Source organism: Mustela lutreola, chromosome 3 (assembly GCF_030435805.1).
Source record: "Mustela lutreola isolate mMusLut2 chromosome 3, mMusLut2.pri, whole genome shotgun sequence".
Taxonomy (NCBI): domain Eukaryota; kingdom Metazoa; phylum Chordata; class Mammalia; order Carnivora; family Mustelidae; genus Mustela; species Mustela lutreola.
In genome coordinates this window covers 34,815,096-34,832,264 of record NC_081292.1, presented here as the reverse complement: position 1 = coordinate 34,832,264, position 17,169 = coordinate 34,815,096, and the positions used below count along the sequence as shown (strand labels likewise).

The window sequence follows — 17,169 nt, the reverse complement described above, 5'->3', positions numbered from 1 at the left end:
TCTCCCTCCCCCACTCCCCCTGCTTGTGTTCCCTCTCTCACTGTCTGTCAAATAAATAAAATCTTTAAAAATAAAATAGAAATTAAAATGTGTTGGTTTTTTAGCTGGGCAGGCTTGCAAATTATCTCAATGACTATGTGGATCCCAGGCCTCACTCTGTATACTCTCTATAAACTGATGCGTGTTAGGGATATACTCCTGCAGTTCTAAATTTGAATGAAGCTCCTAGAGAAATTTAGACACTAAATCTTTGGATAGTACCATAAGTGATCGCTGTCATGGTTAGACTGAGAATGGTTTTCAACAAATGCAACCAACCAAGTAAATATACCAAAGGAAATTCTTTATTGTAAACAAGATATAAAGTACAACAAAAGAAATGTTGTGCAAATTGTAAATCACAAAGTTTTTATTAAAAGAAAATTCTTGTTTTCCAAGGATCCAAGTTTTGATGTCAGAAATCAATATCCAAGAGAAAAACGTTAAATGGGAATATAGTGCCATTTTTCGCTAAATATTTTAAACAATTTACTTTTGTTTTACCACGGTGTATATCATCCACTATACAACAGAATATAACAGAAATACTGTTAGCTGAAGTGAATGTTTTAACCAACTTTTATTGATCCAGTTCCACCTCCCCCCAACCCTCCCAATGAAAAACTCCTATAAATTAACAGGACATCTGTCCATGTGAATAGTGGTCACTAACTTTCTAATTCAATAAAGCACACATTACATCCTCATAATATAAGGGTACTTTACTGATGACATAAGCCATCTTTTTCAAGGAGTTATCTAAAATTCTTGGTATCCCTTTTTTACAATATATTTTTATCTTCAAAAATTTTTTTCTAAACAAAGTGCAACGTATCTTAGAGTCTACAGAAAACACATTGGTATACAATTTTCAAATCTACACAAGAAACTGCAGGCAAACTAAAAGTTCAAAGCATAATAAAATGCCTAGATACAGTCATCTGTTAAACTTTCAAAACAAAAACACACAAAAAAATTGTAGCTATACCTCAAAGCAATTAAATTACTGAGGATTCCAATTCTTTGGGCCCTCTTCAGCAATATACAGCTGCTTAATTCCAAATGTTAGCAAGTATAAAAATGCTAGTTCTAGATATATTTAACAACTACATCCACGAAGTTGACTGGAAAGACTAGAAATAGTAAACAAGATAACTAGGAAAAGATGCCAATATTCATAATAATACAAATCAATTTTCCATCTCCGTCTCTGTACCGTAATGTTTATTTCCAGTCTCTCTACTCTTGAAACCAGTGCTTTAGAAGAATCACATTGAAAAGTTGGTCTCAAGTATAAATGGTGAAAATGAAGTAATAAATTGTGCACACAAATTCAAAATCTGTGCTACCTGTGTTGACCTCATCTGAAACCTTCAAAATATATTTAAAGGAATAAAAGCTTTCTCATCTCTCTTATGTGATAAGAAATGAATCCTGCCACTCTGTGACCTGCTTGCGGCTGCAGCACTTCTTGTCCTCTAACCCAGGCCGAGCCTTCTCCTCAGGCTGTAGGGCTTCTGCTCGTGGCCCACACTGGAGGGCCACAGACTTTGCAGTGGAAGCGTTTTTACATCACCACTGGTTCCTGGCTGTGACCAAAGTTACTTCTGCTTCTCACCTTCTGAGCAGTCACTGTGTGGGGGCAGGGGTTGGAGGTAAGACAATGTCATTTAACTTGCTCACTTCCATCTGCCAGTTTGGTAGCTTCTTGGCTGACAGATGGCGCCGGGCATGCTTGGTCAAATGGTCACTCCTCATGAACCGCCGGTCACACATGGGACAAGCAAATTTCTTTTCGCCTGTGTGGGTTCTTCGGTGTCTGGACAGTTCATCAGAACGGGCAAACCTCCTTTCACAGCCTTTCCAGCTACAGCTAAAAGGCTTTTCTCCTGAGACAAAGAAATTCAGATCATCATTACATGTATTTACCAAATCATTGGAAATTACATATCTAATTATATCTAAAGATATACATGTTAAATATCTAAAGAGAATCTTTTCAAAATAAAAGCTACTAAATGAATCAACTGTTTAAGTGAACATGTGTACTGTTCTATTTTCAACTTTCACTCTGTCACATTCATAGAAAACTTCCCTTTATAACAAGCCAAAAACAAAAAGGCTTTCTGACTTCAACTATGGTACAAAGGCTTTACAGATTCTTTACTAAGCTACTCAGACACTTAAGAATCATTTGAGAAATTAAGACAAAAACACTTTGAGGAAATCTTTTGTAGGAACTTGTAGTGGTAGTATCAGCCACTGAACTGGCTAATAAAGGAAGCTCTTCTTTAACATGCTTGATTCATATTTGTGATCATGGCCTAAAAATAAAAATACAAATCTAACTTTCTAAGACACAAGAAGTGGTTGGTACCTGTGTGTGTTCTCATGTGGGCCTTCAGATGAGAGCTCTTAAAGTACGTCTTGCCACATCCTGGGTGGCTGCAGATGTGACTTCTTATCCTGGAGGAGTCCATCTGAGGAGTGACTTTTGCTGCGGAAGGGGAAAACCCCGGAGCAGGGGCAATAGGGGAGAGTCTGGTGCCATTTGGGCTCACCACTGGAGGCTTTGGGTTCTGAACAACGGGCTGGGGTACGACAAACATGACAGCGCCTTTGGGCACCTGAGTGCCCATGAACACAACAGGTGGGCAGACAGCTGGTGGCTGACTGGGTGGAGTGCTAGGAACAACTGTTGTCACAACAGGGTTGTTGGCAGGGAGGGGAACCATCTGACAGATGACTGGCATAGGTGGCACTCCCCCTGTTGATACTGCAGGTGGAGAGACCAACACCGACTTCTGTTGTGGGGACACAGGGGCTGGCTGAGGTCTACAGATGACGGTTTCTGAGGAAGGCACAGAAAAGTCATAAAGTGCAGGACTTGCTTTCTCATCAACGTCTGCCGCTGTGTTTCTTTCACACTTGGATCTGTTCGGTGACACAGCTGCACAGGGGATGTTTTTTCTTGTAGCCTCAACAGTTACGTGGGTTCTTCTTCGAAAAGAATTGTCCTGGTAGTTGAGAACGCTGGCTGCTTTCACTGGGCAAGATCGGTGGTTACACAGCTGGGCATCAGCTGTGTGACGAATCACACTCGTGGCCTGAGCCTTGGGCAGTTTGGGGGCAGATACCGGGCTCTTATCTTCATCTCTGAAAGGTGCAGCAATGTGAGGCTTGGCAGCATCTGAGAATGATTTGAAGTGTCCAGTAGATGGCGCTGATGCCATCAAATTTGACACTTGAGAGGGTTCAAAGTCAGAAGGACTGTAAGGTGGAGTCAAACACTAGAAAAGAAAAATATACAGGCAATGGGCATGAGAAATTAAGTTCATTGTGTAAATGCTAAAAAATATTCTGTCATCTGCATTCTCAACTTAAAAACAGGAATACTTACAAATGCCGGGATCGTATGAAAATCAGGTGTACCCGGGAGTAGATTCTCTTCCTCAGACATATCAGACACTGGAGTAACAGGTCTGTTTTCAATGTATTTCTTAAAATCAGACTTCCAACTGCAGCTCATTGACATAAGTGCTTCTACAGCTTCAAAATCACTCTTTTCTGTAGTTTTGTTCCATGAAAACAGAGTCTCTTTTGATCTTTCAGAAATCATTTCCATCCTTTCCTCCTAAAGAAAAAAAAGAAAAGATCAAATGATTACAAGCATATTCTTGTCATCCAAGTAACACATAGAGCAACATGCAAACTTTTTTCTTTACAATTTACACAACTTTCCAAGTTTCTGAAATAATTTTCTCTCACCCCAACTAATGGTAATGGTAAAAATAAAATCTTCATTTTCATTCTTTCGCACTTAGGGTTGAACACTGATATCCTTGCAAGGGAGAAAGGAGCACATCATTGCCATTAAGGAGACCAAGGCTAAAGATAGCAATGCATATATGATCCCAAAAAAAAGAACCTGATTTAGAAATTTTATATTCTTCCCAGAGTAGCCTTTGCAACTGAGGTCAGACAAAATAACTAAAGGAAGTCTCCACAAAAGTTCTTTTTTCAGTACTACAGGTGTGGCATGAGGACTTTTGAGATACCAGTTCCTAATTGGGAGGCGGACCTCACACCTTTCTTAAAAAGGGTAAGTGTAGTGCACAGAGCTCTGTCCTGATGATATGGATCTGACCTTTGGAAAGTCACTTTCCACTTTAGAATAAAGTCAACAGCACAGAAATCCTCAGCCGCTCTTTAAAATTACTGCATTAGGTTACTTGAAATCTTTCATAGCTTGATTATCTCCAGTAAAGAGAGATACATTGAAATATGTGGAAAAATCCCAAAGCTTTATTGAAACTTCAGGTTCTTCATGTTTGTGTTCCTTTTCACACAATGGTTTGCTATGCACAACTCCGACCAGCTAATGGAATACTACTAAAAAATGACCAATCATAAAATTTAATCTTCTACCCAGAATCTGCAAAAAAACTGACTATAATGAGTCTTCAATAGTCCAATTGAATGTATTTTAATTTTTAAAATTACTGACGACAAGAATGACAGCACATGCTTGGCATTTATTTGTATTGTTCCCTCTATCAAGTGTTTAATGCTTCATATTAAAGTTCCGTGAACTGCTCTTTAAAAAAAAAAAATGGTACCACCCACCACCTCCCATCATCCATTAATGTGAACACATTCTTTTGGTCTAAGTAGAGATCGTGTAAAAATACCGAAAAGCATTCTTTACGCTGCAAGGTATTATTCTCAATGCTTGTTTAAAAAAAAAAAAAAAATGCATACACCCTTCATGTTGAAATCCTCAGAAAAGGAGTCACAGCTCTCGAAATTTCACTAGTAAGGTTATTGCATAATCGCGCGCCCCTTTATGTAAGCTGCAACGGACAGCGCCTGTATGTGTAAAAGCCCCAAGACGCCAATGCAAAAAAAAAAAAAAAAGAAGAAGAAGAAAAAAAGAAAAGAAAAGGCAGGCCAGCAGGGAAGGGGAGTGTGAGCTGGGAAGGGCAGGAAGAGAAGCGGGGAGGGGAGGAAAGGGAGTGGGGCGCGAGGCAGGAAAGGGAAGAACGGGTGGAGGCACGGGCGGGGGAGGCAGACGAGGGGCGGGGGCGGACGGCGGGGGAGATCCTCGCTGGCGGGGACAGACGGATGGGACCGCCCTAACCTCAATGAGGCTTGCGGGTGAGTCACTGGGAACATTCCTCGCCGCTCGCACGTCCCCGCGCCCCTGCCCCCGCCATTGGCCAGCCTGCCCGGCGGCTCGGGCCTGGATTGGCTGGACCGTGAAGGGCGGGGGGCGCGGGGGAGGAGGGGGCGAGGCATGTGAACAAAGCGTGATCAGCGGCTGCTCCCGGCCGCGCAGGAAACGTGAACTGGGAATTGCCGCGCCGTCACCTTTCACCTACTTCCTGAGCCCGCGGGCCCCCGCCCTCGCGCCGGCCCGGGGGAGGGGCCGCGGGCACCGCCGCCAACCGCCCGGCAGTGCGCGCCCGAGCCCGCGGGGAGGGGCGGGTCCGCGGGCGCCGGCTCCGGGAGCGCCCGCCCCTCCCCGCTCCGGGAGAGCCGCCGTTCCCTTAGGAACCGACAGCGGGGCTGGGCCTCGTTGCCGCCCCTGGCGGAGGCCGGGGCTGGGTCACTCCGGGACGAGAAGCTCCCTGGGCGCACCCGCTCCCGGCCCATCCCCCGGCCTCCGCCTCAGCTGCCGGGGGAGGAGCCGGGTCCCCGCGGAAACCCAGCCCCCGCCCTCCTCCCGGCCGCAGCCCCCGGGGATCCGGCCGAGCCCTCGGCGCTTCCCGCCCACGCCGCCCGCAGGACCTCAGACCACCCCGTCTTTCCCGCAGACGCTGCGCCCCCTCCCCGCGGTCTCCGGCAGCTCCATCTCCGCCCGCCGAGTCTCCACGGGTTCCCAGACGTGCAGCCCCCACAGGCTCCGGCTCCAGACGCGCGGCCCCACGGCCCGCGGCTCCCGCCTCGACACGCGGCCCCCGCGTCTCGCGGCCCCGGCTCCCCCCGCCCACATCCCCCGCCCCGCTGCCGGCTCCCGCTTTCCACCCTCCCATCTCCCTACCCCCCTCCGAGGGGGTCCTCAGAAGGCGGCCACTTGCTCCCGCGGGGGATGGGGAGTCCCCAGCCGACGTCTGGGGGCGCACCTCCTCGTCCCCCCGGGTGGTCCGGGGCCCACGTGCCACTCCTCCTCCCCCACGCCGGGCGCCCCCTCCCCCGGGCCCCGGCTGTCTGCTGAGCAGCCCCAGTACCACAAACCTCGGCTCAGACCCCCGAGAGGGGCAGCCCCCTCTCCTCTCCTGTGGACACCCCGCCCCTCAAATGCCAGTAAGCAGCCCCCTCCCGCCCTGGGTCGCATTCCTGATCCAGACGGCGGCATCTCTCCCGGGTGCCAGGTGCAGGGTAGCCCCCTTGTCACCCCGCTTCCCTTTCCACACCTTCCCCTGTCCTCGCTGCCAGGGCAGCAGCCCCCTCCTCGCACCCTTTCAGTTATCCTCCCACTCATCTGCCTCAAGTCTCCCAGCGGAGCTACGCCTTCCCCTCATGACACCTTGAGTAAGACCCCGGTCCCTTCGGCTGTAGATCCCAATCCGCCTGTCCTGACCCACTCCGTGACACACACGCCCTCACCAATACCCAGTGTGCAGGCAGAAAGCCCCTTTCTCCCCCAGGACTCCGCTGCAGCAGGCGCCGCTGATGTCAAGGGCTCGGGGCTAGTGCCCCGGCTGGCCCCTCAGACGCAGCGAGGAAGGGAAGGACTGGGGCATCCCCAGGTGACTTACCGCAGCCTGCTGGAGAGAAGCGCCGAAGTTGAGCATGGTTGGCTGCCTGGCCGCCGGCCGCGAGCTGACTGGCTGCTCTGCTGCTTGGCCACAGACGGACGCCCGGAGACACTCGACGCCGCTCCCGCCGCCGCCGCGCTCCGCGCCGTCTGCCCCCTCCCCATTCAGGTAGCCTCTCTGCCTGCCCCGCGTCGCGGGCGGGGGTGGGGGCGGAGCCTTCGGCCGGCCAATCAGCGACAAAGGTGTGTGAGGCGTCGGCCAATGAGCTCCCGGGGCCACGCGTGATCAGCGGCTGCCCGGCAGCGTGAAGCTTGTGTCAGTGGAGCGTGTACACAATCCCCGGCAGCGTGTTCCCTAGGCCCAGCCCGAGGGAACTCCCAACGCCACCTGACTCAGTGACACCCCCCACCCCTCGCCCACCCTCCGCTGCCGTCCTCCGCTCCGACCTAGGGGGCGGTGCCGCGAGCGGGGGCCTAGCCCGGAGGCGCGGCGGCGGCGCGCCCAGGCCCTGCGGAGGGCCGGCCCCACGTGGGAGGTGGGGAGGGATGCCCGCTCCGCCCCGTCCCCTCTCCTCGGGGCCCCATCTTGTCCCGCCGCGGGGTGGGCGGGACGCCGGGCAGCCGGGCGGGGGAGGCGGCGGCTGCTAGCCAAGGCGCCCGAGCCAAGAGATTTGCATTTGGAAGCGCCGTCCTCTTAGGCGTCTGGCAAGAAAGCAGAGCCCGCTGACCGACTGAGCTGCATTTCTCGAGCATTTACTGGGTTTTGCCTCGCTAAGCTGTGGGGAGCACGGAGGCGGGGAGGGCAGGGCGGGGAGCCCTGTCATTGAGCCGACACCTGCTTCTGTGGGGGCCCCCCCCCCGCCCACGCCCCGGCCACCGGAGCGGACTCGCCCTCCCCTTCTGCGTTGCCGGCAGCAGTGCCCGCCCCTGCCCTCCCCGCCCATCCTTCCTCCAGGCCGCCGAGAGAACGGTGTGGGGACTGCAGGAAGCCTTGAGAACTGGACCAATGGGGTGATGAGGGGCTATGGACTCGAGTTCTTTTCCTTCTGTTGCGCGGATGATCGACTGCGGAATCGAGTTTTGAGCTCGATGTAAACTTTAAATTGCAGTCTACCGGCTGTTTCAAAGGTAGACCCATCCCCACTCGGGGCCAAGGCCTCCGGAAGCGCCTGCCTGGAACCTGGTCGTGGGGAAGGGTCTCCTAGACTTGCCCGGCGCCCGCCCCGCGCCCAAGCGCACCTAGGGTTGGGGTTGCTGCGGGGATGCCCGCCTGGTCAAAGACACACCGCCCCCTCTAAGGCGCCACCCACCCCCCCCCTCTACCCCACCACACCATCTCCGACCCCCTGGGGAGGGGGGTCGGAGGAGAGCCAGGGCCTCAGATTTGGAGCCCGTGACTGTTTTCGTTCCGAGTTTGCCCTATTTTGGCCGTTGCGTGCCCGTTCACAGCAGCTGTTGTTGGGAGAGCTGGGCAGTGATAACCCAGCTGAAAGCAAACTGGAGATTTTATCTCCTTTGGACAGGCTGAACACGTGGCACAAATCACTGCCCCTCCTCAAGCCGTCTCATCTCTCCGCGTTAACTGAAAGGCTAAGGCCAGTGACCTTTCTTTCCCAATGACCGCAGAATGAGCGTAGGAAGGGAATCATTTCAGAAACTGGCAAATCCATGAACGTCTTCCAGTGTTTCTTTCTGGTTTAGCCAAGGCCCAGGATAGCCAACAACACCAGTAATAATACAGCTGACCAGGGCTGGGGATGGAATGGCTTTCTGTCACTGCCTCTCCTGAATCAGCTGGAGGGGCGCCAGCTCAGCAGCCCAGGCAGCTCTTCCTGTCTCCCCTCCACCCCATGCCCCCACTCTGTCTGCAGGGGTGTCCCTTCCTGTAGGCTTCCTTCCGCCTGGGCTGTCCCATCCTGTTGATGTGAGCCTGAGGGGTTGGAGCAGCTGGCCCTGGGCACCTGCTGCAGTAGTGGAAGCTCCCCTCTGTGCCCAACCAGCAGGCCAGCCTTCCTTCCTGTCAGGTAGCCACCCCCTCCACAGGCTAGCCTTCCTTCCTGTGAGGGAGCTACCCCCTCGGGTGGCCACAGCCAGCCAGCCCTCAGGTCTGGACCCAGTCCCTTCTTCAGGAATGTGGGGCCTGCTGGCATGATGTCCTAGCACGCTGAGAAGCAGGGAGCATTCATGGCTTGTGGGAGTGATTCAAAACAGGAAAGAAAAGAGAAAAGGGGTAGGAGGAACAGTGTGGTGGTGGCACAATTCCTAGAGATTCAGAGAAAGATGTTCTCAGGCACCTCAGACTCAACATTACCAAAACTAAAATCATTTCTGCTCCTTCCTGTATGGATTCATCATCTCCCATCTGGCCTTCACCTTCTCCCTCAAAGTCCTGGATCCTGTTGGTCCTTAGATCCCAACAGTTTTGCCTCTAAAGTATCTTTTTCCTCACTTTTCATTTCTGTCCTTCGATTGTAACTCTTGGTCACTCAGTATCAACTCTCCCTTGGATTAAATAATCTGCGGTCTCCCCACCCAAACTCCAACTCCACCCCAGCTGATTTTTAGTGCCCAAACTCTCCATACAGCCACTAGAGTGGTGTTTTGAAAGTCACGATCCAATCATGACACCCCCTACTTAAAAAAAGGATCTGTGACTCTTGTTGCCTAGGAGATAAGAGGCTGTTCCATTCAGAGCTGTATGGTCTCCCCACCCGTCCAACCTCCTCTCCCACCCAGACATACCCTTGCCCAAAGCCACAGCAAATGGCTTGCTGTTCCTCAAACATATGGTACAATTGCACATCTCTAAGCCATGTCCTCATTCAGTAAATACTGTGTTGCTCATTTATCCAGACCGTTCAACAGGTATTTACTGAACACCTACTAGGTACCCAGGTACCCAGACGACTGGAAGGAACAAAAAAGTCCAGGTCCCTGCTCTCAAAAAGCCTAGACGGGAAGACAAAGACAGGTCTCTCTGTCTGTCTGTCTGTCTCTATATATTATTAAATCACTTATGAAGGTGAAGCTAACTGTAACACATAGAATCGCAATGATTGTGATTATGACTATGGTTTGATTTAGGAGATAAGAGAATCTTGTTTTGCAGAAGGGACTAAAAACCTACTGAGAGGAAAGGCAGATTCAGGAACAATGTGCCTGAGTAGAGGCAACAGCTATCACAGGGTCCTACCAGGAAGGAGTTTGCTCTGTGATGCAGTGTGGCTAGAAGTTTGGAGGGTGCTAGGGGAAGTGGGAGATGGGGGAGAGCAGGGTTGGAGAGCGAGGCAGGAGGAGCCAGATTACTGAGGAAATTATAGGCCACAATGTGAAATACAGATTTTCTTTAAAGTGTAACAGGAACCCTGGTGTCTTGGAAAAAACGTATACCTTAACTCTGAAAGGCTCTTTTGGTTTCCTCTGCTCTACTGCCAACTTGTTGAAGCCTTCCTTGATAACTTCAAGGTGAATCCACTGTCCTCTGTTCCCACAGCACTCTGTCCACACTCCATGCTGGGCATGGAGCACATACCACATCTTATTGCAAGAAGTATTTTACTTCTACTACACCAAGATCTGAGCTCCTTCAGGTGGTGGCCATGTCTCAATCTTTCTGGCCCACTGTGTTCTATATGAGGCACTCGAGATTTCTTTAATGGAGGAAATAAAACTGTAGGTTGTCTGTGAAGACCCAAAGGAGTTACAGACAGAATGTAGACAAACACCTAGAGCAGAAGTACAGATCCTTCCATACCTTACCCCTACCTTGCGTCACAGAAGGACCACACACGGAAAACTGTCACTGTGGGCAAGATTAAAAAAAAGTTCTGGGCAGTAGTAAGCAGTACCTTAGGTAGCCGCTGACCCTGCCTGCTGCTGGTGCTGGTTTCTCCTTCCATCAGAATAATGAAGGAAGTGGCCTTGGGGCTGACATGTAAAGAGCCCTCAGCTGAGTTATGGAATTAACCCATAGTGAAACTGACAGCATCTTCTCATTGCTCCTGAAAGTCCGTGGGTATCATCACCATTCACCCATTGTCCCACCATATGCCGGACACTAGCTGAACACTGAGGAAAAGCAATATAATTATGTGGAAGGAGCTTCCAGAATAGCAGGAGAAGTAAATATATGAGGCCACCATGACTCTAGAGTGTGGTAAATGCTAGGAAAGGGGTGTGCATAGAGTGTCCTAGGAGGGCCAAAGAAGGGATGAGGGAAGGCTTCCTTCAGCTGATCCCTAAGAGAGCGCAGAGGAGGGTAGAGGTGGAGACTAGAGAGATCATTGGGGATTCAGGATGCTTGGAACGGTCTGGATCACAGATTTGAGAGGTAGGATGCGGAGCTTAGGGTGTTTAAGGGAAACAGAAAGGGCCTCTGCATGACATGCTAAGGAATGTGGAAGTAGAACTTTTTTCCTGAGGACAATGGGGACCTACTGACATATTTTAGCAAGGAGTGATGGTACAGAAAGCCCATTTTGGCTCAGTGTGGAGCACAGACCAGAGGGGTGGAGGTCTAACACCAGTGAGAAAGCTTTCGCAATAATGCAGGCAGCAAAGATGATACTGGCCTAAAGGAGGAAAACTGGTGGCATGCGGGGAAAGAACAGAATGGAAATCACAGGAAACAAGGATTTGGCAATTCACTGGAAGCGGGCCTGAGAAGAAGGGAGATGTGGAGGAGGATTGCCAGGTTCTGGCTTGATTCACTGGATGAAACAGAACCTTGTTGCCCAACGAATAGGCCATAGGGAGCTAGGTTTTCGTGGAGAGGAATAAAATGCCAAATCTGACTTGGAACATATAAAGATAAGATGACCTGTGGGACATCCAAATAGAGATGCCCAGGAGGCAGTTGAAATTTTAGGTCTGGAGCCCAGAAGAGAAAGATCTGGGCCAGAGATTAGAATCTGGGAGGAATCAGGGTATAGGTGGCCGCTGAAGCCAGAGGAGAGGCTGCAATCCCTTAGGAAGAGTAAACAAGAGATAAGAGAACTGACAGTGGGTCCCTGGAGAGCTGCAGGCTCTGGAGGGAGGCTGAGAGGCTGGAGCCATGTGGTGAAATGTTGGCGAAGGGTGACAGGCTAGGACTTCTCCTCCATCCCCAGAACTTACAATTTCTTGGTCTACCATGACATAAAGTAGAGAGGAGAGGCAAGCAAGGTCTGATTCAGAAAGTGAAAGTGTCACACAGGTTAGGAAAAACATCCTCTCTGACCAGCGAATATTATTTGTAATTTTCATTATACTAATTACTGTGGTTTTTAAGCTCATTAAAATTAAAAAAAATTTTTTTTTGAACTCTCAGGGATGCTTGGCTCAATTGGTGGAGCGTGCAACTCTTGATCTTGCGATTGTGAGCTCAAGCCCCAGACGGGGTGTACAGCTTAATTAAAAAAAAGAACAGTAGGGCTCCTGGGTGGCTTAGTCATTAAGCGGCCACCTTCGGCTCAGATCATGATCCCGGGGTCCGGAGACAGAGCCCATCATTGGGCTCCCTGCTTGGTGGGAAGCCTGCTTCTCTCTCTCCCTCTCCTCCTGCTTATGTTCTCTCTCTCTTTACGTCTTGCTCTGTCAAATAAATACATAAAATCTTTTTTTTTAAATGAAGTAAATAAAAATGATAATAATAAAATCTTCAACATTTTATGTTGAGTAGATTGTGTCTAAAGATAGTCACAACAACCTCTTCTATGCTGCCTCTTCCAAGGTGACTTTGCTATTCCTGCATTTAGGGTGAAATCTGTGTCCTCAACCTGGTGAATGGGTGCTGGCCCTGTGACTCCCTTTGACCCAGAGAATCAGGGGGGTGGCAATGGGGGACTTCACACCTTAAGGTCTTAAGAAGCCTTTGGAGGCTTCCATTTTCACTCTCTTGGAAACCAGCCAGGAGGCAGAGGCTAAACTCCTGAATAAGAACATTTGAACGGAGAATGGCCACGACGAGACCAAGGCGCCCCAGTGGACAGCCAGACCCAGGACTCCGGATGCGTGAACAGGCCCACTTGGGACCCTCCAGCACCCAGCCAAGCAGGCCCAGATGACACAGCCTGGAGCAGAGATGAGTTCTACTTGAAGTCCTGACCCAAAGAATCAAGAATGATTTGTGGAAGAGCAACCCACACAGCATTTCTGGAGGGAAGGCACTACCCACCCCCTCTTCTGCCTGTAGGAGTATCCCTGGGTCTTGGGGTGGTTTGCTGTGCCACAAGAAATCACTGAAATGGTGGGTGTGTGAGTGTTTCAGTGCTGAAATGGCAGCCACAGTGTTTGAAATATTCATCTTATAAGAATACTCAAAAAAAAAAAAAAAAAGAAAAAGAAAAAGAAAAAAAAAAGGTAAGCCAGCTGGGAGAAAGCGCCAGGAAGGAGGGCTAGAAAAACGGATGAAATAGGAAAGGAAGAACAACTGGAGTAAGAACTAACTTGGAAAAACAGAAAGTATATAGATCTGAAGAAAAAGACACAGCCTCCCCCACCCCCCACCAAGCACTCCATTGAGCTCTCTGGGATGGAAATAAACGTGTAATGGGAAGAAGGAAGGCCACTCAGTTTGATGGCGGGTCTGTTAAGCACCAAGGGCTGCCGTGTGCTTTCACAATCCGGGGGACCTAATCTGACCCGCTATACAAAGCCCATGGTATATTACAGCACTTTATGCTAGAATTTGTTTTATACAAAATTAAATTTTTTCCACTTTCCTATTTCCCTAAGAGGTACGAAGCTAGTTAGGAGGGTAAGTGGCTCAGCGAGGTTCCAACTAGTGGTAAAATAGAGTTACTCAACATTTTGACTTTTACAAAGTAAAAATAGCCTCATTGCCTTGTTTCTTTTTTAACCAAAGTAATACATGCTGATCATTTAAAAAAAAAAAAAAAAGAATAACAAACAACAAAACAGGAATAAAAGGGGCACCTGAATGGCTCAGTCCTTAAGTGTCTGTCTTCAGCTCAGGTCATGATCCCAGGGTCCTGGGATCCAGCCCCGCATCCGGCTTCCTGTTCTGCTGAAAGCCTGCTTCTTCCTCTCCGGCTCCCCTGCTTGTGTTCCCTCTCTTGTGTCTCTCTTTGACGAATAATAAATTTAAAAATCTTAAAAAAACAAAAAACAAAAAACAACCCAGGAATAAAAGATGAAGTTCTCCTGTGATTCCACTACCCCGAATTAGCAATTAATATTTTGATATTTATTTTTTCAGACTCTTTCCCTCTGCCCAGCCCTCTCACTTTCCCCTCTCTCTATAGAATAAAATGTGCTGTTTTGTAACTTGCTTAAAAAAAAAAAAAAAGAAAGAAAGCTTTATCTATCATGGATATCTTTCCATACATCGATAACTATCAAGGTAGGATTCTTACAGCTTGCATTTTCTCTGGATAGTGCCAGTTACTAACTTAACTTTTCAGACTTCAGAATCCTGGTAATCGTGGTTGATGTCATGGGTGTGAAAGGTGGGTCTTCCTTTTCAAAGGCCAAACATGGTCCAGCTCCTTTGTCAGCTATAACTGAGACCATAACACAAGCCTGCAGAAGGGAAAGTGACCAAAGACAGCCATGGTTGGGCACCTGGATGGCTCAGTGGGTTAAGCCACTGCCTTCGGCTCAGGTGGTGATCCCAGGGTCCTGGGATCGAGTCCCACATCGGGCTCTCTGCTCAGCAGGGAGCCTGCTTCCCCCTATCTCTCTGCCTGCCTCTCGCCTGCTTGTGACCTCTCTGTCAAATAAATAAAATCTTTAAAAGGAAAAAAAAAAAAATGGTTAATGGTCCCTCTACCCAGAAAGTAGCATGGCATTTTTAGTTGAAATCTTCTGAATGTTGAGAAGACCTAGAATAACAGAATAGTCACAAATGTTCTCCCTTGGAATTCTTCAGCCCTCACTCCCACCAAGCCTGGCTGTGCAATGTAGTCTTCTCAGGAAATCCTTTGTTTCCATCCTCGAAGTCAAGCACATAGGCTCTTTTGGCTTTCGGTGCTATGTTGTTACCAAAAAAGAGATATAGAACAAATATGGGAAGGGGGTGACCCAAACCAACCAAAAACAGACTGGGAGATGAGATAGCTTCCAAAATATGACATGGTCCTTTTATGGTTTAATGAAGCCTGTGAGCTCCTTTGCAGAATAATGTTTTTAAGCTCATAGATAATATTTGTAAGATGACAGAGAAAACCATTATATGGATATACTATTATCAAAATATCAAAAAATAAAATTGTCATTTAGCAATAGAGTATACTTTCTTGAACATATTCAATAACAGGATGTAGTGTGGGTCTAATACCCAGAGTACTGAAGTCAGAATGAGCATAAAGGAGATTTGGAGATGTGCAACAGCTGCAACTCACTATGGAAATATCTGTGATTTCTATTAGTTACAAAGTTGCAGGTCATGCTGATGCCACTGTGGGTTTGTTTTCTTTAGTTATAGGGCAGAAAAGGCTCCTCAATTCTAGCCACCAATGTTTTGGGGATCTGGGGGAACCCTGGAGTAAGCACCCCTGCTTGGCCTGCTTTTAAGAAGGAAAAATGAAACCTGGAACACTTTACTCAGGGGAGGGACTAATATCGCCACCTACTTTGCACTCCCTAAAGAGCCACCTGCCTCTCTGAACCCAAAGTTGCCACGCAGCAGGGGGAGGACTAAGGCTGAAGGGCAGTGATTACTTCCTGTCTCAGTGGCAGTTCACATCCCTGGGCAAACTGGCAGGCTTCACCTCCACTACACTTCTGTTTGGCTCTGAAATGAGCTCTTCCTGGGTGTTTTCCTATTGGAATGATGGAAAATGGACACGGGGAGAAGGGGATAAAATCAAAAGTATGACCTTGGGGGCAGTTGCAGGGTTTGAAAATCTCTTTGTGCTGGGCTCTTCTGGTACTCTTGGGCTAGTCATTTTAATGTGCCAAGCCTCAGTTTCTTCAGCTGTAACATGGGAAGAACATAATAACTATACTCAAAGAAGTCAGGGGTGTTGGGAAGAGCTTAAGGAAGTCAATCCATGTGAAAATGTTTGGCGAAGACTGAAGCAGTGCTAATGTGCATAGAATCCCTTGGGGATCCTGGGAAGGGCAGATTCTGATTCGGGGGCCTGGAGTGGAATCCAAGATTCCGCACTCTAACAGTGTCCCAGGTGATGCCTAAGCTGCCAGTCTGGGGTACACATTTTGAGTAGCAAGTACTCTATAAATGTTCATTGTTAAATCTTTATTGTCACTGTAGTATTCCAGCCAAACCTCTGACACCACGAGAATGACACCTACAGACAGGGAGGAAGACACAACCCATCAAGTGAGGTCAGGCTTCTGCCAGCAGGACACTCTGGTCTCCTAGTTCCACCTCCCCTTCCATGCCTCCCACTACCAACCAGGGTGAGGAGTGGCCATGGCCAAGTCAAATCCGGTTTCAAACAAAATCATACAAATTAACCAAACATGGACTGTAGGAGCAAATATTGAATAGGATGTTTGTGCCCTCCCCCCAAAAGAAGTATATGTAGAAAACATTTTTTATTTGTAATGCTAAATAGCTCTCATACTTCCCAGAGAATGCATATATGTTGCATCTTTTGGTTTTGCAAGTCGGATCATTCCGGCACAATTTTTCCAAACATCCCCTTTCTCGTGGCACTCACCGGCAAAGAGCTTTAGACAGTTCCCTAAGACCTAGTACGTCTACTCTGAGCTCTGCCTTTGAATGTCTAAGAATGGGCACTGTCAGAAGGGAGGTAATAGGTCATGTCTTATGAAATCTGTGCAAAAACTCTGGAATATATATGCCTGGGAAATTCTCCCACAGGCCCATAAAGATGTTTATCACAGAATTTCTTGGAGTAGCTGAATGTTGGAAACAGTCTAGATGCTTATCACTGGAGAAAAAGATGAGAAAAACATGGCAGATGTGCACTGTTGAAAACTAAGTAACAGAAGTGCCAACCAGATGTACACAGCAGCTTTGACGGATCTAAAAACCCAGAATTAAGGGGAAAATGTAGGAAACAGAATGGGATTTAGAGCACACATTATCATTTCTGTAAAGACACGCGGGCATAAAAATGATATACCTTTTGCAAAAAGGTATCCAGGTACTTATAAAGATATATTAAACATAAGAGTGGGTGCTACGGGGGCAAAGGAAAATGACATCAGGGTCTGGAAGTAAAAAAGAAAAGGTAAAATAAGAAAAGAATCTTGCATAGGTTAATGAGGAATTGCTTAAAAACTGAGTTTTTAACTGAAATTTCTTCACCTGGGATAAAAAGCAAAAGGATAAAAGCAAACAAAACGTCTAAAACCCTCCTCTACCACATGTATAAAGGCTTTACAACGCAGCCCACATGACCGAACCCAAAATTAACTCCCATTTCAGGTGCCATCTT

At 48.4% G+C, this 17,169-nt stretch overlaps 1 protein-coding gene across 1 annotated transcript; it reads right to left on the bottom strand.

Annotated features, from left to right (window-relative positions):
• Positions 1 to 326: 326 nt before the first annotated feature.
• On the bottom strand, positions 327 to 7,211 carry KLF10 (KLF transcription factor 10). The gene is made up of 4 exons (XM_059165882.1): positions 6,801 to 7,211; positions 3,440 to 3,673; positions 2,417 to 3,329; positions 327 to 1,928 (listed from the first exon to the last, which is right to left on the bottom strand). Exons 1-4 carry the CDS (start codon positions 6,834 to 6,836, stop codon positions 1,669 to 1,671), a joined length of 1,443 nt encoding a protein of 480 aa, XP_059021865.1. The 5' UTR covers positions 6,837 to 7,211; the 3' UTR covers positions 327 to 1,668.
• Between the last annotated feature and the right edge of the window lie 9,958 nt (positions 7,212 to 17,169).